The 23,791-nt window shown below is 38.6% G+C and overlaps 1 protein-coding gene across 7 annotated transcripts in view; it reads left to right on the top strand.

Annotated features, from left to right (window-relative positions):
* FARS2 (phenylalanyl-tRNA synthetase 2, mitochondrial) overlaps positions 1 to 23,791 on the top strand; it is a 232,768-nt gene that overhangs the window by 56,354 nt on the left and 152,623 nt on the right. For 6 of the 7 annotated variants that reach the window (XM_042049163.1, XM_042049167.1, XM_042049166.1 and 3 more), the window contains 2 exons: positions 8,469 to 8,628; positions 16,007 to 16,138. In XM_042049163.1, coding sequence (XP_041905097.1) covers positions 8,469 to 8,628; positions 16,007 to 16,138 — 292 coding nt within the window. The remainder of the gene's footprint in view (positions 1 to 8,468; positions 8,629 to 16,006; positions 16,139 to 23,791) is intronic. The other variant, XM_042049165.1, reaches the window with a different exon arrangement.

Raw genomic sequence — 23,791 nt, 5'->3', positions numbered from 1 at the left:
TGGATCCAGCCTGCAGCTGCTTCTTTGGGAACCACGAAATGGAAATATTGCAGACTTAGGCAGCCTGGTTTGTTTGCTGTTCTTTTTGCATAGGCCTATTTATGAATACAATCAGGGTATATGGTATACAATACTATATAAAGAAAATTCCATTTCTTAACCGTTTTTGTTCGTGGCAACTTTTTTTTTACTTGAGCAGGAGTTCAGTCATTCAGATGGAAATATTTTATCTGCCACAAAATTATAACATCAATATTCTTGCAGGAGGAAATTGCTGCAACCTCGGGTGTGATTGATCTAATTGAAATACCTGTTAATGAATGTACCCCCTAAGAAATTTTGGTCCTAATGATAGACTATTTCTTTCTACTTTACAAATTCAATAATAGGAATAACAGGATTTGAATAACTGGGAACAGAGTTACAGAAATGTTTTCACTAACATGTTCCATCTAGAAATACACAATGTTTAACAATCTAATTCATTGCATTGGAGATTGTTTCTTTTTCTCTTCTCTCTTTTTCTCCAAGAAAATGATTGAGATGTTATTGGGGAGCTTTCTATACTGATGAAGAAGAATAGTGGTGTGGTGCACAATGTGTAAAGTGTTGTTTATTGGGCAACCTGAAAAAATTATAAACCTGAGCATGATCTGAAGCATCCTTTTTTGCTTCACTTTGTGTTTCAATATATACCCCTTTCTACAGCCATAATCACAAGAGCCTTGTGGAAAAAAATTAATATGTAATTCAGAAATTTCACTGGGGACTGTTTCTGTGTTTTATGTTCTGGTTGCCTGTTCAAAATAATCCACATTTAAATAGTTCCAGAAGTAACTGTCTGAGCGGAACAAAGACTTAATAGAGGTAATACTACATGAGAGAAATACTCTGATACTCATTTATTTATACTCAAGTTTAAGCTGTAACCCACTGAGCAGAAACTTGTGACTGTCAGGGCCTGTTACCTTTATCTCAGACTTTTCATTCATAACCAGGCTACAATCTCTGGTGAGAAGACATTTGCACAAGTACCAAGGATCAGAATCTTTGGAACCAAGGGAAAAACTGTTAGCTCTTAGCTACAAGCCCTGGGTACATTTCATGTTATGGCCAATATAGTAATTTTAAATGCTGTTGTCAGTTTGCTGCTCTAATTTTTTGTTTTGATTTTTACATTTATCATTTGCTGTCTTGTCAGTGTAAGTGACCACAGACCGAAGATGATGTGAAAAGAAAGATAAAAGCGTAGAGTGATTTTATAGGAACTTGAATTTAGAGGAATTTTATGTTTGATCTCAGTTTAGGAGGTGTGGGGGAAAATCACTTCATTCTTAGCTGAAATTTTAGGCAGGATATGAAAGATGTAGGATATGTACAAAAGTGAGTCTCCTTTACAAATACCAAATTCTGTAGTCATGACTATGTTAAAACTCCTGCCCTGTGATGGAAACCTTCAGCATAATTCTTTATATCAAAGTTAATATCTGTACGTTGAAGTAAGATCTGGAAAAATAAACCAAGTTTGGCAATTTTACAGTACTTATTCTGAGATATTTGTGAGCTATTTGCTTTTTTGGCTATGTTTTCTCATGATGGTTGGTTGATTACTTTTTAAAGAGAGAAGTAATCTATAATTCAAAGATGAGCAGGTAACTGATGCATTTCTGCAGCTTTGTATGAGTGCAAATATTAAAGTACTAAAGAAATTCCCATCTTCCAAAGTCATTGCTAAAAGAATAATTCATGCTTAAATTTCTCATAAACTTTTAAAAAATGTCCTTGGACTGCCATCAAAGAACATCTGACAATACATTTAGACATGTTTTCAATACATTTGAAAGTATTTTAGGTGATTATTATCTGAATGTAATATATAGAACAGTTAGAAACTGACTAATATAAATAGTTAAAACCAGAAATCCCAAATCTACTTCAGAATTCTGAGCATAAAATCATCTGTTCTTCTTAAACAGTATCCCCAAGTGATATTCTTTTGTATTCACTTCCTCCAGCATTCATGTTTTTCTTCTAATTGGTGTTTGGATTTTTTTTTCTTTCTGTGGTATATGTTTTTTTTTTCTTTTTGTCAGTGCTTTGGATTGGCAATTTTGATACTGCTGTAGTCAAATTTGAACTGGCCAGTTTTCCTGGGTGGATTATAAGAGAAATTATTTCTGTGCTATGCCGTTGGCTTTGGTGCAGTTCCATAATTTATGGAAAAGAGAAAAAAAATCTCAACTAAATTGCACTTTGTGCCTGTCAGCCAGAAGAGGGAGCCAATATAAACCCAATGGCAGTCAATGAACAGCTTTCAGTTGACAACAAAAGATGTTTACACATTGGAAGGAGACTTTGTACGGTGTTTTATAGTCTGTACTGAATGATACACAAATTTTAAGGGGAACAGATGCTAAAACATGGAAATTGCTCCTCTAATTTAGTAACCCTGTTCCAGTGGAGGCGAATACAAGATTGTCTAGATGAAAAAAATATGCTCTTATCGGGCTTGTTTGTGCTAGAAGTAGTAGGGATACATCTTTATTCTCCATTGAAATGCTTATGGTGGAAATGGAAACTTTTTTGTTAGGATGCAATGGAAAAATGGTAGATATTCTAGTTACAAATAAAGGACTACTCCTCCAAAGGACTATATATAATTGAAAAAAGAAAGCCAATATTGTAGCTTCTAGTTTTTATATCCCAAAATGTAAAGACTCTTGTTCTAGCTAATAGAAGATTAGTAGATTTTTCTCTTTTTCATCTAAGTACATACTCCTTTCCTCATCTTCCCATACTTGTGTAGCTTGGCAATATTCCTTGTGTATTGTTAAAAAGCAAAAAAAAAATGTTGCTTTTTTCCTTGTGGTTTGGGATGATGTGAACTCCTGATTGACCACTGATCTGCAGTTTTGAGGTTTTTTTTAATCAAGTGCCATGCTGGGTTTCCACCTGGAAAACTCATGTCTTTAGGTTTGACTTCTCCAAAATCCTGTATGTTGCTGCAGCTTTGGACACTGTTCTTCTGCTCTGACATTGTATCAAAGGAAAGCTCCTTCCTGTCTTCAGTCCATTTTTTAAATCCTCATATGTAAAGGAATTTAAATCAATTTATAGTGTTCCAGGGATCAGCCTATTTTATGGAGTGATTTGGAGTATGTCTCAGAGTGCTTGTGAGCGTGAGTGGGAGTCATAAGAGCAGTGTTTAGCTGGGCACAAGGAACAAATATTTTAAAAGGCTTAAATGGCCAAGGAAAGGTACCCTTCTTAGCCCTCTACAACTTATTGGTGGGGTTGTGAGCAAAGCATCAGTGCCAAGGAGCCTGAGAGACGGCCCTTCTTCTCACAGGGAGTGGCGAGCGCTGTACAGGAGCAGAGGCACTTGAACTAGATTCACCTTGGTAAGAAAAAGAGCAGCAGCATTACTTTGCTAGAATATTCTGAGGTGAATTTATTCCTGAAGCTTCAGTTTAGCTGAGTGGTAGCAATAAAGGGCCTGGCTAGTTCAGGTGGAACTGACTTCACTTTTTCCGGTATCTGTCCAAGTTGTGAACCTTGCATTATTCCAAGTTGTGGTGTATAAATCATGCCGTAATAAATAGATCTTCACTGATCCGAGGACCCAAATTGTATTTGTTGTTATTTTTAGTTGAAAATTTGACGGTGAAGGTCATCAGACGGTCTGCTAGATTTTCATAGTGATCCATAGTCTAGAAAGTTTGAAAACCAATAGTGCATCTTTTACTGCAAAGACTTCATTTTTTTTTTCAGACTTTGTCTTACTCTCTGTTGTCCAGCTAAAAAAACCAAACAAATCAAGAAGGCTTTTCAGAATAAAGCAATTATATACATTCAATGCAGTATTTGAACTGTGCAGGGAAAAAAAGAGAGCAAAATGCCTAAAAGTGTATTTGGGAAGTCTAAGGTGCTTAAAAGTAAAGGAATTTCTACTGCCACAGAAACAGAAGTCTATCATGTATGTCTTAATCATTGTATCAGGTATCTGTGTAGTGGTGTTACTTTTTCTTTCTGGTTTGAAAACATCTTTATCGTTTTCACTTTTCTTACAGAAACACTTTGATTAGGTTAAAAAACCCAAAAAACAAGCCGTCTACCCCCAAAAAACAACAGAGATTACCTTTCTTTGCTGTAATTGGAGGAGTGGAAATGGAAGGATGTAGAAATTAAGGTTCAACCCCAAGCTTGTGGGTTGAAGTCATTTTTGCCATTTTCTACCCCCTAAAATTCTTATTGATATGACATGAAGAGCCTTCTGTCATGTGGATCTCTCTTTGGTACCTGGAACTGGCTGGATCAGGGTGTATGTTTACACCTTGGTGGCTGACTGAGACTGACATTAGGTTTTCTCCTTGAGCCATCTGTTGGTGGCATCATCTTCATAATTCCTGATCCATTGGTTGAGTCCTGAGTTCCACTTAAAATGTTGTGGAAAGGGTTTGCTGTTTGTGAGTGGGTTCAGAGTGCAGCTGTTGGTTCATTTTTAGGGATATTTATTAGGGCCAGTGAGACAAAATGTATTTGGTGTGGCAAGGTTGGGTGTTGTCACGTGCAGATCCTCATAGAGATAATCTTAAATGCTGGTTTATCTGTGAGTATAAGTACATGAGCATGATTTATTCATTATCTTGATCACTGGTGTATGCATGAGTGGCAGGAGGAATACACAACTGCATTGTGGAAAGACAGGATGTAGTTTCAGATCTCTCTGATCTGAAACCTATGAATGCCATCCTGCAAAGAGACACTTATTTTGGACTGAATACTAAATGTATGGATAATGAAGGGATGTGAGACAAAAAAGTTTTTCAAGTGACCGAAGAAACGCTGGGGTCTTTGTTTAAATCACACATGTGACTTCTGCCCTTCATGCCAGGCTGAGAAATACTGGAATGTGCTTTTGAAGGAGCATAGCTCCATTTGTACTTGTCCAGTTAAAACCCCATGTCTTCTTGCCATTACATGTTATCAGATTTTAATTTATTTTTATTATGAGCTAAACTGTGAGTAAACTTCGTGCCACATGGTTAGGTCACTTCAATTCCATTCTGCCTTCTCCTTCATAATGCAGCACCAGTCAGATATGCTGATAAATCCTGGTGTTAGTTTTTTTGACTTCTGCATGGTGATACAGTATTCAATATTTTGCACACCTTCACTCAAAGAAAAATCTTCTTGTCCTTACACTAGAAAGACACGTAAGTGCTCGATTTATGGCTACAGGAAATTTTTTTCCTGGTTGTAGTAGTGACTGATCGTATTCAGTACAGTAAGATAGTGCACGCTGCTTTAGTCTGCACCGAAGGAATGAATGTACGTGAAAATGTCGTCTTGGATGTGTCAGTGTTTTATGCAAGACTGTTAGGTATTTTTTTTCTCCATTTGCTCAGATATGTGCTTGAGAAAAGCTGACATCAGAAAGGAGTGACTGTAGGTGATTCTTCATTTTATTCAAGCTTTGACTTTCCCAGCTTTATGTGTACGGAAATGTTGAAGTGTTTCTAATCCAAGACATGTACTTAATTCAATCATTGTAATAGTGAAATTGGTGTATCGGTAAAGCTGCTCATATTGACGTAGCAATGTCAGTGAATGGAAAGTCGGGAATAAATATTAATACAACTGTAAGGCATCTCTTTTTTTCACTCTATAACCCCATCTGCAGCTGATGGAGCCTCTATGGAGAATACCAAAGTGCCTTTCAGTGCCTGACTGACAGGCTGTTGTCTTGCCTGTCTCTCAGGGACTTCCCTATGGCTGTGTTTTCAGAGCCTGTCTGAACTGGGCTGGAGTCACGCCTGTGCCCAAAGTGGCCCAGCCCTGTTCCACGTGCCAGCTCATCTATTGGTGTTGCTACTATGCTGAGATTTCATTACTAAGCAAAACTTGATCATTTTTTCACACCCCTCAGTTTCTTCCCTTCTCCTGGGTTACCACCCATCCAGAGCCACCTCCCAGCCTGGCTCAGCGCACTGCTGCATGGACACTTGTCCTGGCTTGGAGAAGGAGATGTTGCATATGACTGGTTTGGCAGGATGAGGACTCAGGCAGGTTACAGGGCTGGATTACGATCCAATGTACTTAGTGATTCTTGCATGTATTTCATTTCCACATCTGATATAAACCACTGAAACAGAATTTTGCTTAAGACTGTAATTGTGATATCAACATTTCAGGAATAATACAACAGTAAGGAAAAGTATTTCTACGTACTTGTTGATATGTATGCTGTGTTTTAAAGGCTAGTGTCCGGACTGTCTGTTCCTTGCAGTAGTCTGAGGAGCCAGTCTTCAGCTGAAGGGAGGAGTGAAGGGGAAAAGGAGGAAGAGAGTTTCATGTCCTAAAATAACAAATGTACCTTCTAATGTGTAAATACAGTGTATTCTGGTCCAAAGAGGGAACACCTCTGTTGCCTGAAGGGTGTTTCTGGCTTAGTGAGTGAGTCAATAGAACAAACAGCTACCTGCATAGGATAGTTCAGAGCAGGAACCTAATTTAGCCACTCCGTGTTCCTCTGTGAGGGAGGCTGTGTCTCTCCACTGGCCACCTGGTGAGCCTAAGACAATTATACTCCCTAGGCTGATGCTGGCCTCTCTGAATTCCCCCTGGCTTTCAAAACCACATGCTGGATGACCTATCTGCGTTGCTGACAGCAAATTAGTTACAGAGTGGGTATTATCTGCTTGTTCCAGCCAAGGTAGGAATAATGCCAGTACGAAGAAGGGGGTTTAATCTCAGATGAGCACTTGTATAAAGAACGTGTTATTTAAATGTGTGATACTTTGTTTGTCAAGCTGCTGCCTTTTGGCTAGTAAAGGCATTTTTGTTAGACTGATGGAGAGTCATTTTATTTGGTATTTCTACCTTCCTTTTTAATTTAGTATTTTCTGCAGCACACTAAGGAGATTAACTGGAGAGGTGTTTTCTCTATCTTCCAGCAAACTCCTTGTGGCTAGCAATAAAAACTTATGCTACTGGATGTTTTTTTGTATTCCTTCAATCCACTGTGGTGCTAGTTTGCGTGCTGTCTGAACTCAGACTCTTCATTCGTTGTGTCTGTGGGAAATGTGCTAGAAACTAGTCCTAATTAATTGTATCCAGCATTTGTGGACTACCAGAGATTCATTTGAACTTTTTGTTTAGAGCATTTAGCGCTCTGAAGGCATCAAACTACAGTTTTACAGTTAAAACAACTTCTGCGGGCATCCGTGAGTTGTTAAGATTGCACACTATTCATGGCATCTCCTGACTAAGAGCTAGTTATGCTGGGAGGCTTAATGGGAAGAAAATCTCAGTGCATGTTTTTTCTCTCTGTGCTTGATTGACTATGGGAAGGTGGAGGAGGAGGGGTAGGAAAGGGCACTAGAAACACTTTCACAATTGGCTCTCCCTACCCTCCAGACTTCACCCCAGAGATAGGGTTTTTGCACAGCTGTAAGGATTTCCAACAAAAATGCTCTTTAGACTGTAAAACTGCCTGCTTGTCTCCCCAAGACACCGAGCCTCCAACAATGTTGTTTAATGAGCGTGTTTTATTGGTCTTTCTGAGAGGATATAGATTTGCTGGTATGTATCTGTCCAGGATCACCTGGCCAGAAACATATGGGGATATGCCAGAAACAGAAATCTTCAACTTGCAGCAGATGTGGTGGGGAGCAGCGTCTGAGTGAAGAGCAAGTCTCCTACATCCCAAAACAGCTGTCCTGGTGCTTTGTAATTTATCTGGAAACCCCCACCTGAGATCATGAATCCTTAAATGCCCCATTGACAAAATTCCTGTTCACAAAAAGGATGCTGTGTGTGGGAATATGCAGGAAAATGGTAGTCCTTAGATGAATAAACTGTACCCAAGATGAATCAACTGTAAGCAGCTTAAGTCTCATTAAACTTCCAGGGTTTATTTGGGTTTTTTTGGCTTTTTTTTGGGTTTCATTTTTTTTGGTGGGAGGTTGGGTCTGTTTTTTTTGTTGTTTGCTTGGTTTTGTGTTTTTGTGGTTTTGTTTTCCTTTTTGGTGTTGTGGTATTTCTTTTACATCATTCAAGTACTAAAAAAGTTGAAGTCATGATAAATGCCACTGTGTTTTGTAGTTTTTGGGGTGTAATACACTGTACAGAGTACTTTGTTCTGCATGATTACTTTCAGAGTAACGAATCAGAAAAGGAGAGATGTTCATTTTGTAAATTATTATTTTCTTGAAGCTAATTGTATTATTTGAAGATATAGTACAAAAATAAACCAGATTTGATTATTTGAGTATTTTTGTTCTTATGATGATTCATCTCTGCATTTAGTGGACAGAATTTGTATAAAGTCACAGCCTTTATGTTTGTTTTTCACAGTGCAGACCTAGCAGGTAAGATTCCCACTTAAATCAATGAAACTTCATTCTTTATTTTCGTTTAGAAGGTCACTGATGCAAAACACTGGTGTTTTTGTGGTTTTGTTCTAGTTGTTCTCCAGCATTAAAGATGGTGAAGGTTTACAGCTGTTTGAGCAAGGCCATCGCACTGCACACAAGCAGGAGTGTCACACCATGGAGGCAGTGAGGCTGGTAGAGTTCAACCTGAAGCAAGTGCTCACAAAGCTCATGACTCACATCTTTGGTGATGGTAGGTTCTTGCACCTTTTCCCCCAGACTGCTCATGGCTGTAGTCATTTGGGCTTTTGCAAACATTTTGCTGCACAGACAGGAAGCTTAGGGGTTGTGTTGACAGCTGGCAATACAGAAGCAGCCACATGGGTTTTTCCAAGAGGCCACACACTCCTCTCTGGATTTTCCTAAATACTGGTGCACACAACGCTGTGTTGACTCAGCAGGTTTTTGTGAAAATATTTTGGTGTGCAGCGTGTCAGGGTAACGTAGTGGGCATGAATACAGGTGGTGACTTGTGGAGACCCAACTGCAAGCAGTGGTCTGGCAGAAGCTGTGTGCTAAAGGCCTGTCAGCGTGCGTCCTGCGAGGAGAGGCAACTCCAGCTCCAGCGCAAAGCAGTGCAGGACCCCCTCTGCTTCATCCACTTGGGCCTCCCATGTCCCTGGAGGGATGGACCATGGGTGCAGCATCGCATCTGGGGTGCGTGAGAGCTTGGGAAGTGTTCACATCCTGCACCAGTGGCATGGGGATGGGCAGGAGCAGGGAAGGGGTGTGTGTGTCCATGTGCTGCTCTGCTGCGTGTGCACACAAAGCGCCGTGAGCAGTTCCCTTATGCAGATAAATTAAAACTTCCAGCTGAGGGCAAACCATGTTTGCTAAGTTCACATCAAGCTGAAAAATAGTTGTTTTTTGGTACTTACAGTGGAATGAGGAAGGGTAATGAATGTGTATATGAATGAAGTATTCTCTCCTCAGAAATACCTGCTTTCAGTTTCAGGAACTGAATTTATAAATGGCCTGAGTCAGAATTGCTACATTAATGCTATTTCCTGGCATGGAGGCTGCTCTCCTGAGCTGATTCATTTTTCTGTTGAGGAAATACTGCATGGTATTAGAATGCATGAGGTATCTTGCCTACTTTCTAAGGTCTTTAAAGATGTTTACTGCACTTAGTGCAGTACTTCCAAGAGTGGATTGATAATGATATCAAGTTCTATATATGACTGCTTGAATTGAATATTTTTCTGAATTTCTAAAGTTGACTTATAGCAAACAAAACTTTTACCAGTTTTTGTTCTATTCTACCTGGACAAATATTTTTAAGCTCCTCAGCTCAGAGCTTCTTATAGGTGTATTTTACTTAACAGTGGCCTTTTGAAACATACAAAATTAGAATGAAAGTGAGTAACAGTAAGAATGATGTATTTAGATCAACCTCAGATGCTGAGGATGTTTAAAGTGAGCAATTTCTAGGAGTTATTAGTGGTATCTCAGACTGCAGTGACATCCTTCTCTAACTGTTGACAGATGCTGCACTTTAAGCCTTAGCATGTGGCTATTACTAGTTCTTCTACAGTCCACACAGTAGCTAGGAAGACATTAAAATATATTCCTAAATTGTCTTAAATGTACAAACTAAAACTAGTTTGTACACCTTCTTACTGTAGGGATTTTCTATTTCTATACCCCCAGTATTTTTCCTGAAATACAAACACAAGATACAGTTATTGAATTAAATCTAATTATAGATATGCATGTATAGATATGTGTGTATTCCCCGCCCCCCTCCTCCCCCTGCCCCCCCCATTCATGGAAATACTGGAATTCAAAGTATTCAAAGAGCAAAGTTCATGTTAGGCAGAAGGTGTATGACATCAGTGCACTGCAACTGGCTTGGGGCACACATAAATAAATTTGTCTCTTAACTAGCATTTTACTCTTCACTTTACACAGTACTCTTGATTACTTTGTACTTCTTGACTCCTGTAAACTTTAACTTAAAATTTAAAATGTGTTTAAATGTGTTTTCTTGGAAAATTTCTATGTTTTTCCTTTATGTGGATATTTCATAAAGCCCCATGTTCTGTTAAAAGCAAAAATTTCATTCCCTTTATACTTGACATCAGTTGTATTCTTTACAGCCTGTGCTGTCAGCAGAATACCGTAGTGAAGTTGCACATCTTTTCTAGCAGGATAGCATGACCACAGCTGCAGTAAGTGACTGAAATGTTGCATTGTCATACAGTCAACTGTTTTTCATGGGCAGATTGTTTGGATTGTAGATTAAGTCTGCTGTGCATGTTAGTTTTGCATAAACTAGATTGTGCCTGAAGTCCTGGATTTGGAAGCTGTGCTTCTGCAGTGATTCTCTGGGAATTTACTAGCTCAGGTTGATGATAGATTTAGGATCTCTGCAGGATCTCTGCAGAAAGGTCATATCACCTACCTGCCTTTTTTTGTTTTCTTTTTCTATGTGTTGTTCTAGGTTAGTTTTTATAATATTTAATGAGACAGTTGTGCTCTATCTGATTCCTACCACACTATTTGGATAATTCAGTGCTGACAAAACAAAGTTGCTTAAAAATCACTGTGCTATCCTGAGGAAGGTCAAAGACTTCACAGAAATCTGCACTTACCCCAAAAGTTTGTCTTTTTATGTCTTTCTGGATTTGCCAACAGGCAAAGGAATGACACGTATTAGAGGAGGGAGAAAGTTCTGGAGCATGCAATCAGTTGTCTTAAAAACTTGACAATGTAAGGTAGTTCTTATGGCATTTTCTGGTGCTATGACATGCCTGATTTTGCATTCTACAAGTGATTGTCTTTCAGTTTCTTCCATTTTTCTGTCAAGAAGCTACTTCAAATACTACACCTAGACATCACCTTCCTTAGTTTTTGTCTGTTACCTGCATAAGGTGCACACTTAAAATCCACTAATTTAAGTTACACCTCCATCTCCCCATACAGATCTGGTAGTCTGTTAGTTCTCATTTTAGTTACCTTGTAACAAGGCTGTCCATGACTTCCTCATAAAGGTAGCCAGTCTTTCTCAACTATGGTTCTTTCTCTAACCTCTCTGTAGTTGGCCAAAAGCTTTCTGAACCCTGAGAGATTCAGAAGTAGTCTTACTATAGCAAATAGAAAATAATGACTGTGTGCTGGTTCTGTGATTCATTGCTTTAGATGAAATGGCTCAAAATTCACTGCTGTTCCATATTTATCTACCCAGTTCCTAGGCACTGGTAAGGGAAGGCATGAGAATGAGTAATGCTGTGCTTTGACTGATGGGTTTGCCACTGCTGGTTCTCTCTGAACCACCACTGGATGTCTTTTAAATCAAACATGCTGTTCTGCTCATTCTCCTTCTTAATTCTGTTGTACTGATACCTCTTTTGAGTGCATGGCAATCTATGAGTGTAACAAGTTGAAAAAAAAATAAAATGATCAGGGACATAATGGTCTGGCTAATAACTTCTGAAAAATGTGAGCTAATGCAGGTTTATATGGGCAGCCAGCTCCTGTCTGCTGCGTGATGAATTATCTGAAACAACAAGGTGCAGAGTACTTACAAATTGACACACACCTCAAGAGGCCACAGTTCAATACCTTCTGTGCTTCCCAGCATCCACCCTGCACCTCTCTCCTTTCTCTTCCATAACTTCGTCTCTAAAAATAATCCTCACAGCAACAAAGAGAATTTCCGGTCAGTGAAGACCATCTGGGTCTCAGGCTTTGTTGCTTCTGTGCTGCAGTGTAGCAACAGGCTGCTTTAAAGTGTTTGTTCTTTTTTTCTTTTCTTTCTTTTTCAGTGCCTTTGGTCAAGCCTTTTTCATTATGAGACTCAATTAGACTATCACTTGTTTAGCTTAATATCTGGTAACACCATTACTTTTGAGTGCAGGCTACAACCAATTGCTTACCTGGATTCAGTGTTCAGAAATAACAATAATTATTCACTATTTCCATCCTGATCTGAAAAAGTTACTGTATTGGGTTTGCATGGCAAGGTTTTGGTAGCAGGGAGACTACAGGGGTGGCTTCTGTGAGGAGGTGCCAGAAGTTTGCCCCATGTCTGACAGAGCCGGTGCCAGTTGGCTCCAAGGTGGACCCAATGCTGGCCAAGGCTGAGCCCATCAGTGATGGTAGTAGCACCTCTGGGATAACACATTTTAAAAGGGAGGAAAAAAGTCCAGCACAATTGCAGCCAGGGAGAGGAATGAGAACATGTGTGAGAAGCAGCCCTTCAGATGCCTTCGTTGAGACACAAGGTCAGTGGAGGAGGGGGGAGAGGAGGTGCTCCAGGTGCCTGAGCTGAGTTTCCCCTGCAGCCCACAGTGCAGATCATGGTGAAGCAGCTGTGCCCCTGCAGCCTGTGGAGGTCCATAGCGATACAGAGATCCACCTGCAGCCCATGGAGGACCCTATGCTGGAGCAGGTGGATTCCCAAAGAAGGCTGGGACCCTGTTGGAAACCTGTGCTGGAGCAGGCTCTTGGCAGCATCTGTGGCCCTGTGGAGAGATCCATGCTGGAACAAGAGGTTCCTGAAGGACTGCACCCTGTGGAGGGACTCACGCTGGTGCAATTAATGAAGGACTGTCTTTGGTGGGCATGATGCCACCCTGGAGCAGGGGAAGAGTGGCAGAGAAAATGGGTGATGAACTGACCACAGCCCCCATTCCCCATCCCCATTGCTGTTGGGGAGGAGGTAGAGAATTTGGGAGTGGAGTTGGGCCCAGAAGAAGGGAGGGATGGGGGGGAAGTTGTTTTCAAGATGTAGTTTTATTTCCCATAATCCTACTCTGATTTTATTGGTAATAAATTAAACAAGTTTCCCCAAGTCAAGTCTGTTTTGGCCACGACTGTAATTGGTGAGTGATCTCTCCCTGACCTTACCTTGACCCATGAGCCTTTCATTATATTTTCTCCCCTCAGTCCAGATGAGGAGGGGCATGGTAGAGCAGCTTTGCTGGGGACCTGGTGTTCAGCCAGAATCAACCCAGCACAGTTATGAATGTACACCTGCCCACTGGAAGGACTCCCATGAACACTGTGAGGCTCTGAAATGAGCGGGTGTGTTTGTGTCTGATAACACAAATAATTTATTTGAACCAGAAAAGTTACAGAGTTTGTGTCTAGTTGTCAGGCTTTGATTAGATTCAGCACGGTGCTCTTGTAAGTGCCTACTTTAAGACAGATATAATTTCTAGAAAATATCAGTTTTGTCAGTATTTCATAGGCTGTATGTGAAGAAATAAATTAGGCCAAATCAGGCAAATTATGTAGTACTACAGGAAGCCTAATCACCATAATCCTTTTTAATCTGTAGTGGGTTAATTTGCTGAGTTTAAGCAATGCCCTTTATTCCTTGGGAATATATTGAGCACCAAGACAATATTTTGTATCTAAATAATAAATGTACCCATTTATCTGTGACACTCTATAGAAATGCAGTTAATGTTGCTGAAGGCTGAGCACCCTCTGCTTTTCAGTAAAGTCTTCTAGAGCCAGAAGTCTGAAAGAACACTTGAATATAAACTAGAGAGGTATTCCCAAATGGCCTGGATACTGTATGAATAAAATTATTGTGGTATGTGGGATTAACTACTAATTTAGAGAACAGAATGAAGGTGAGAGTTGTTTCTTCATTGTGAATTTGTTTTGGTTTATTTAGATTTTTGTTTGTTTGCTTATTTGCATTTAAAACAGAAGCCTCTTAAGTATTAGTATGCATTAAAATTCAAAAATAAAAAGAGCTTTAAATTCTTCTTTTACCTTTTAAAATTTATTTTAATTAAGAACAAACAGCTGAGAAATCCTATTTTTCCCAGAGCTTCATTTTTTAAGTAATCAGAGGATTAATAAGAAACCATTATCTGAATGTTGTTACTGAGTGAAACTAGTTGAATATTCAATGTAGTTGCTACAGTTGCAAATGTTGCAAGCTAAATGAGACTATTTTATATGTTCACAGCCCTAGGATTAAAAATGCCAAGATCAGCAAATAAAAGAAATGTTTTCTGCACACCATACTATTGTATACACGACTATGTTCATCAATGTATTTTTTTATTGTCATGCAGACAAAAAAAAGGCAATAAAATGATTGCTGTAAGTCACAGTACAGTTGTGAATGAAACTATTGCAAATACTTCCAGTTTTCTGAGTTCTGTATATACAATTACCAAAAAGCTTTTTCATTATTCATGTAATTTCCTGAGGTTGGTTTTTAAGAAAGCAAAGAAAATCTAGAAGTACCAGTCTGTTTGTGTTGAAACCTGCCTTGCCATTTGAAATTTCACAGCATCTAGAAAGTTCTCTGTGACTATTAGGAGGTATTTTATGTTTTGGCCATGCATGTATACCTTTGTCGTAATTTTTTGTTTCAGTTTCTGTAGCCACATTTGATGTTTCAGAAGTAATTAAAGAAGATCTAATCCTTGAGGCTACATAAAATGTTTTTATTTGAAAAACTTCCCGTATGAATCGTGCAATTTCATGTTTTACATTCCTTTTATGAAACAACCCCAAAAAAGCCTGAAGATCAAACCAGGAATGTTAACAGTTGCTGTCACCCTCACTTCCTTTGCAGTGCTCCTTGTTTTCGAAGCTGGACCTGCCTGGTTCTTAATGATCCCAACACTGATTAGCATTTGGCTTAACTGAAGAGAAGATGGATTTGGGGTTAAGACATTAGCTTAGCTTACAGAATTTGCATTTCAGTTCTCTTTTGAGTTTCTGTGTTCATGTTTCTGAGACTTCTTTCCTGACACCTAATAGTTAGAAAAAATTGTTTAGTGAAACAAAGGTGCTGTAAATCATTAGAAGAACTAAAGCTCATCAAATATAATGAGGGCTTGGACAACAACTCTGCTTTTCTTAGCACTGAAGACCTTGCTCTCTTCTGGCTCCACTGCTCTGAGATGCCAGGACTTTCCTTGTTTTGCACAGTGGTATTTGCAGAAGTGCTGAGCTGGAGAGGATGGTGGGGACTTACCAAGTGAGGCTTTTCTCTTACACTTATCTACCGGGTCCAGAATGCTCTGTGCATGTGTTGCATAACTTAATAATGTACAACTTGGAAAATATATTTCTATTTGTGTATATTAATATCTATTTTAAACTTTCATATTTAAACATATACAGAGAGAATAGCTCTGTATTTTAATTAAGTTCTGATGAAAAAAAATTACTTGCCTAGGCAATCCATAAAATACTAAGTAAAAATTAAAGACTTAGCTAGCTTTTCCTGTGAGAAGCAGTCATTTCCTGGTGCAAAAAATAACAAAATTACTGACTTTCCCATTATCTTGGCTCATTTTTGTTCGATGCCAGGTGGTTGCTAGAGTTTGACAAATGATTGATTTGGTTTCAAAGGGTGCTTGAATTGCACAAAGCATTTTTCATATTAGAAAAGACATGGTCATTTTTTTTCACAGGTTTTAAGATTTATCGCCTCGCACAAGTGTTGTAAATTAGTTTGTTTGCTATTTATTTTCTCTGGATTGCTGTAATTCATGTCATTAGTTGAAGGGCAAGTTTTACAGATGGTTGGAGGGATGGCCTTTTAAGCATACACCCTTTCATATTTATTTATTTTTTAAACACTGATACAGGACTGCAAGTCAGATGGGTAGATTGCTACTTCCCATTTACTCACCCTTCCTTTGAGATGGAGATCAACTTCCAAGGAGAATGGATGGAGGTCCTGGGCTGTGGGGTCATGGAGCAGCAGCTTGTTAACTCAGGTACTGAAACTCCTTTACTTCATTGACATCTCTGTTAGCAAACACTTCAGCACAATCAGCTTCACAGTCTGGAATGCCCCCTTCTACCCCGGTGAGCACAGACATCTCTGCGTGGCAGCCGCCACAAATACTCCTCAGGTGGAATGCAGCCCTCGCGTGCTGTGATTTGAGGGTAGCAACTGAGCAAGTGACCTGGAGCCTGCAAACAGAAAGCTTGCCTTTTATTTTGTGCAGTAAGGAGACAGACAGATGCCAGCTTTAAAAGAGAACCTGTAAATTAGGGCATGCGGGGTTTTTTTCTTTCCCAAGAGATGTCAAGTGCATTCTTAGTAATGAGTTAAAAGTATCAGTAGCAACTAACATCCCCTAATATTTGGAATATCAAAATGCTCCTCTATATCTAAAACATAGAAAGAGGAATGTGATATCTTTCATACTGGTATTTGGTTGCTGGGTAAATGGTAGGTAGCTTTTTTCTTTTGTTTTGTTTCTTTTCTCCTCAGGTTGGTTATTTATGAGGTTGTAAATTGCATTAAAAGCAACATCATTTATTTTAATTGAAATTATTGCAGAGCAATGTCACGTGACAATTTTGCTTTCTAAAACTTACATGTAAGTATTAAAGGAGAGGAGAAATTGGTGGATTTTTTCTAATTATTTTTATATGGAGAATTTTGCATGCTTGCTTTTTCATTTGCTGCGAATAGGCAATTCTTAGTAAGCACAGGACAGTCTACTTGTGCTCAGTCCTCTGTTGTTCACTGTCTTCCAGTACTATTTATTAGCTATGTGAGCCTTTTGGAATATGATCTGTTTAATTCCAGCAAGTGGGCTTTCAGATAGCCAAGGTAATACTCAGCTGACTTTTTTCCCATTGGTTTGTTAAGCTGTTGTTGTATTTTCATGTGCTCTAAATTCTTCCTATTGAAGACCAAGTATGATAACTATGAATTACTTAATTTTGGCACCATTTACTTGGCACAGTTTGTTTTCCTCAAGTTTGCCTGTATTTTAATGTGATCATTTTCCCTTTAGAAAGATATCCTCTTCTAGAATTCACCCACAATGAATTAATGATTTATGCTAATGTTCTGTCTCAGGTTATTGTCTTCATAGTGTGGTAAATACAATACAGCTTCTAATCAGTCTCAGAAGTGAAAGACTGCTGTGTAATATGGTTTCCATTAGATGTAACACACCAGTGTCTAGTCTTTCTGCTTCAAAAGCTTTTATGTTGCTCAAGTCTTATGATTAGGTTCCTCTAATGGGTGAGAAAAGAGCTAAACTGTGTCTCAAAACAATTACTGTATACATTTGTGTGTGTGTGTGAATGGATGTACATGAAACACCAGAGGTTTCTGCAGCACTTTTGTTTTTTTTTTTGCAGCTTTCTCATGCGTGGGCTTCCATAGCACTTTCTCACCCTTGAAATTTCACATTTTTTAAATGTTAGACCAGATCAGGATTTTCTAAGCGAGGACAGCCAGCCTCATTCTTAGTCATTCACTGGGTAATGGATCCAGTCTTCTGGACCACTCAGATTTTCCATGTTAGCAGCAAGCAAGGTTTCTGTTGTCTTAGTGTGTAGATGAGCACGTACAATTTATTAAAGGCTGCAAGTACCATCTTCATTAAAGCAAATTTATCTATTGGGGTTTTTTTTAAGAGCTGCTTGCATTCAGGAAAGTCTCCTACAACAACAACAAAAAAGAATAATATGGTGTTATTTTCTATTTTCTGACAGTGATAGTATTTCTAACAGTGATACTATTTTAAAAGAAAAACATAAACCCTATTACAGTGTTTTTATGTAATCATTAAAAACATATACAGTACTCTGAAGATGCACTGAATTGTAAGGGATGATGTTACATGTTCCCCTAAGGCTGATGGTGCTAAGCTGGAACAAGTATTTGGTATAATGTGAACAAGAAGATCATTTGGTAATCAGTGTTCAGTAAGAAGTATAAAATCTAATTTATTGTACTGTTTAACTTACCATTTTTGTGTGTTTTCTTTTTCATCTTTATACCTGAATACATAACTTTAATAGGAGTGATATGTATGAATTTTGATATAAAGAAAAGGGGTTTTGTTCTGGTTAATACTGGGAAAAATATAGAAACTTTGCAGTAGAGTAGGAAGTACTCTCAGTTTTAGGTCCATGATGAGGATACAAGGAAATTTTGTGGTTCAGAAGAGCTAATTTCAATTAACGGCATCCAAGGTATGTATTTCTGTACTTCAGGAGTTTGTTATCTGAGATTTGCAAAGCTGGTGTTCATTGGTAGGTGCTGAAGTTCCAAGTCTGTATGGAGTTCTACAATTCAAACTTTTGAATACAGGACGTTGCTTACTCAGAGGCTGTGATCACTTGGTGTTGCTTAGTAACTGTGAAATTGGAAGCAGTTAGGGTGTGATCCTTTGCTGATGGAAATCAATGGCAATGTTCTCAGTGCTCAGTGTTGCAGAATATGTTAGCTGGGGACGGAAGCAAGTAAATTGGACTAAAGTTTACTCCGAAACTATGAGACTATAAACCAAATCATTTAAAAATAAAACCAAACCCAAATAAACACTCCCCCCCACCCCAAACAAACCCCTACTCACAAACAAACAAACAACAAAAAGAAGAGAACTCTGTAATTTTTTTTGTAAGACTTTTCATGATGTTTTTAAGTCCTGAGGTATACAATAAAATAATGTAAGGGTGGCACAGCAGATCCAACCTAAAGTCCAGGGCATCGCTGTATCATGATGACATCCCAGTCCAGTGCCTACAGATGAATAGGACAGGCATGGTTATACTGATCCTTCCCTGATATGCTCCTGCAGCTGCATGTTTCCTGAGCTGAAAATTGCACATTTGTTTTCAGTAGTCATTGTGGAATTTTCTTCCGTTCATTTGTTGAAATGGTTGAGTCCCAGTAAACCTTTACTCTCTACAATGTCTTAAATTGCCTAACTTGTGTGAGGAATCACTTATTTTTTGTTCTGACCAACAACTTAGAGATACAGTCAGAGCTCTTCTGTCATGCGAGAAGAGTTAGTGAGCCTCTCTTTCGTTTTCCTTGTTTAAGCCACTTGGTATTTGTTTAGATCTCAGTTGTAACTCTTGTCATTGACTTCTTTCCAAGCCAAAGAGTGCTGGTCAGACAGTCACTCCCTATGTGGGAGCTTATACCATATGTTCTGAGTCATGATCACTCCTGCCTGCATCTTCTCCAGGCTTCTTTTTTCCTTTTCTGTTAATTCTTAGTACTCATTTTGCTGTGTTGACCTTTAATGAGCCTTGAGTTGAAAAAAGAAGGGGAGGTTTTGGTATGATGACTGCTCCAGATGATGGCTTTTGATTGTTAGCTGATGGTTGAAGCATCCTGGCACACAGTCAGACATTCAGCTCTGGGGGGCAGCTCAGGTTGAGGTCTCATTTCCTAAAATTATGAATCACAAAGGCTGCTGTATTTGGGCTATCAGTGAGACGAATTGGTAGAACATTCCTGCTGTATGCAGATTTTTCTACCTTTCACATCAGAAATTAACAGTGATGTTTACAGTCTTATGAAACTGATTTTATTTATTTATGGGGGTTTTTTTAAATTTATTTTTTATTGTCAGCTTAAAAGGAATAGGGAATGGTGTGGGGGTTTGGAAGAGGAAATTGAATTTATAGCAACTGAATTTATAGCAAAGGTAGTTGTCCTAATTTCTTGTTAATTCTGTGAGTATTTCTAATAATAGAAAAATTGCTAACCCCCTCTAAACATCTTTATGAATACTGTTGAACATGACAGAAGAAGTTTGTCCTAAGTTCTTCAAATCCTGATTCTTGACGTGTAAGCCTTTGCCATTTGGAATCCCTTTTACAGATCATTTGCAGGACTTATTCCCAAAATTCAAATAGTACTAGGCCCAGGGCTGCCACCTTCAGCCAAATACAAGTCTTAACATGTAGAACTTGTTTGACTTCAATGCTGCAGTAAATAAATCTTTCTCATTCTTTACTCATTTATTGAAGTTCATTGAAATTGCTATTTGAGTGGAAGTAACAACTTTTAAGTTCTTAACTTGTCCACTCCTATTTGGTTTTGGCAATAGGATTATCAGTTTGGACAGTTCTCCATGGGCAGCAGGTTAGTAGTTAACAGAAGAATTATGTCAATGTTACCTTGCAGGTGTGGTACTTTTATTTTTAAATTTATGAATATGTTTTTAAATCAAATATCAGTTATGGGTGAGTGAGGTTCATATATCAAGCAGCAGGAGGCATTTTGGAGAAGGGGAAATCTAATATCTTTCATCTATCGGGTTTTTTTTCCTGCTCAGCTCTTGCCTGGTAAATTGCATTAAAATGTTTGAGCAGATGGTGCATGTGGCTTCGATCGCGTGCGGGCCCATGTTCTGTCTCGGCTAACAGCTCGCTGTGGAGACCTTGAAATAGTTAATGCTGTATGTGTCTGTATGGATGTAGTGTAGAAGGGTAAATATAATGCATTTAAAATACATGTCTGAAACCCTTCAAGGTGAAATGAAAGTTACAGAGGTATTGGTGTATCGAGCATCTGGGGCCTCCCAAGAACGTGAGGTAGAACTGTTGGATGGGCTGGTTCTTCCCACAGGAGCACCCAAAGCGATTTAATCTGCTATGTAAGCTTCACAGCTCCGCATCCCAAATCTCTCAGGGGTCGTGGTAGGTCACTGCCTGTCTCCTGTACAACCACACTACTGTAGTATTTTGACTCTCCCAGCCCTTCCTGTGCTTACTCTCCTGAGACCACTCTGAGATAGCGAAGTGTCCTCATTCCTCACTTGTGGGCTGGAACTGAAGTACACTGGAGGCTGACACACATGCCCACTGCAGACAAAGAGTGCCTTAGTTAAAGTGAGCTTTCCTACAGGCTTTTTAAACTCAATAGAGAACGAAAATCTTCCAGTCTGTTTTGAGTGTATGGAGCTTTTTGGATCAATCTGCTGAGTGGCCTCTTTCTATGTCTGACTGCAGGGGGAGGAGAGTCTCCCAATTTAGGCAGGTACCTGAAGGTACAATTAATATCTCATGAAGATACAATGTCTCAGATGAAATAAAATTAATGCGAAATTAGAAAGCATCTGGGTTTTACTGACTTCCCAAGGGTTGCCTATTGAAGAAACTGAAGTTGAATCCAAGCTTTGTATCTCAGCTCCTGGGTCATGTTTGTCTCCATCAATCCTCGTGATTTACATTTGCACATAAATACATACATACCTGTGTATATGTATAAAAATTAATACAGAATGAGACAAATAAAACAAATTGATGACCAATTAAATACAGAGTCAGACATATTTGGCCTGTTTTAATTTTGGTGTGTGGTTCTCTACCCCACCTTCTCCCCTCCAGTGTGAATCAAAAGAACTGATTGTCACATCTGGCTATGTTGAGAGACCTTCTGTTGAGCTGGAAGCCACTGAAATTTTGCATTGCTCAGTCAAACTTGGAGCTGGTGTGGAGTTGTTGGCTTTTGGAGAAAGATGTGATTGAATTTTTATTTCTGTTCTTCAGATATCATACAGATACCCACAAATGTATGGATATGGCACATCCAGAGATGTGTGTACCTGAGACAATGCTGATCAGTTTAAAAGGGAATAAGTAATAAGGCAGAGGACCTGATTTTCCCTGAAAATCTGTGGTGATCTACCCTGTCTGTATGAGGAGAGGAGCTGTGATTGTAGTCACCTGGGTGGCTACCAGCAAAACATGTACATGACTTTTAACTTAAATAGTTCATATAAAGGCCCAGTCATGTAAGTTGTGGCGTGTGGAGTGGCAATTAGGTGTTCTTAGTTGACTACCACATCTCTTGACTGTAAAGGAATCATCCATAGCAAGTGACCGCAGAAATACTGGTGACTTTCTTGGCATCTTCAGACTAACAATTAGTGTCACCCTCCTTTGTGATTACAAATGTAACTGATGGTTTGTTAAGCACCCCAGTCCTGCAAAGGGAATAGATATAGTACTATTCCACATGAGCTGAGCTGTAGCTTGTGATTTAAATTTTGGCAGGATTAGATCTGGACTCTTAGGACTTCAGAGGTTCAAGTTTCTAAAGAGCACATATTTTAAAATTGGGATGACTCTTATATAGAAAAGCTATTTCTTCTAACTCCTTTCTACTCAAGAAATTGAAGAAAGTTTATTTTTTGTGTTTGTATGAAGATTGCTTTTTGGGTTTGATTTTATTTTGGTTTCTTTTGAACTGACTGGAAGGAAGTCCAAGTCTTGCCTTGATAAGTAATTCAAAACACAGAAATGAGTTATGCAGAGGTGATGCTCCTGTCAATCAAAGGGCACACTGTTTTATTTGCTGTTTGTTTCTCCTGTTCCGTTATCTCTGGCTACACCACCAGGTCTGATGTGTGTGTTGTGTTATAAAGTTAAATCTTTCCTCTGCCCTTCCCTTTTCATTGTCAAGATAATTTGCCTGTTGTCTTCTACTTCATTTACAACTCTATTTTTAAAGCTGTTTTTTCATCAAGTTTTTCATACAGAAGGAACCCATAAAATTTTTGAAATGTTGCTTTCTCTGATATTATTACCTTTGACAGATTCATTATCTGTGTTAAAGTTGGGATTCTTCAAAAGAATTAATATAAGCTTGCTTCCAATCTGTAGTGTTTGTATATATTGAACAAATCCAGTGTTCCATTTTATGACAATTCTCTTATACTTTATCCTGGGAAATGTGTTATTTATTCACAGGGGTGTCTTGTAGAAGAAAAAGTATAGGATTGATTATTGGAAGTAAGTAGTTATTATAAAACTTGGATGGCCATTTGAATTTGTGGGTTTATATGATTTTTGTAGCTTAATGTTAAGAGTAATAATGTCAATAGATTTAGAGGGTAATTTCCCTTTCATGGTGCAGGATCACATTTTTAGTTGGAATATAAGTTCCTTATCTTCATAATTTAAGAAACTACTTTGTCTTCATGCTTCAGTTTCTCCTGCACAGAAATGTATGTGACAAAGGGTTAACTCAGTCTAACACAAACTTTGAAATCAGCAAGAGTATTAATTTGACTGACCAGCACATCTTTCCATTAAGTGAATGAAAGCTCCCTTCAACATATGTGAGGCCTCTTTTAGTCCATTTGAAATCTAGAAAAGAAAAAAAAGAGATAGGCAGTTGCACCTTCCAAAGTTTCTGTTGCCTTTGAAGCAGTTTGCCCATGTGTATGTATTGCTTCTCCTTCCCTTAAGTTTTTTTTAATCAAAAGTAAATTAAAGGTTTAGTAATTCACTATGATTTGTCTCCTTGGGATCCTGCAGGAGGACTAGAGCACCACACACAAGAGAAGGCTAAATAATGATAAATGTAGTTTATTAAGCAGCTCCCAAGTAAAAGAAAGTCCTACTCTCAGAAACCTTGAATAGCAACAATTTATGGCACAGAAATGGTGTTTCCCTTGGCTTTATTTATGCAAATGAAAATACATCTAAATAATACTATTGAATTACTACACTGTTATATGGTGAATGCTGAATGTTCTTAATCAGCCAGCAGTTGGTTCAATGAGCCTAATGTAATTCCTCATCAGGCTAGGATACCCTCTGGGTGTTTTTGTTGTGTTGCAATATTCATTTTTGCTGTTCCCAGGACATTTATC

This window comes from Corvus kubaryi, unplaced genomic scaffold, assembly GCF_017639235.1.
Source record: "Corvus kubaryi isolate FWS band 111438036 unplaced genomic scaffold, C.kubaryi_AGA036_p1.0 69, whole genome shotgun sequence".
Lineage (NCBI taxonomy): Eukaryota > Metazoa > Chordata > Aves > Passeriformes > Corvidae > Corvus > Corvus kubaryi.
Note: the sequence above shows the minus strand (reverse complement) of the source record. Positions and strands in the feature narration are given on the sequence as shown.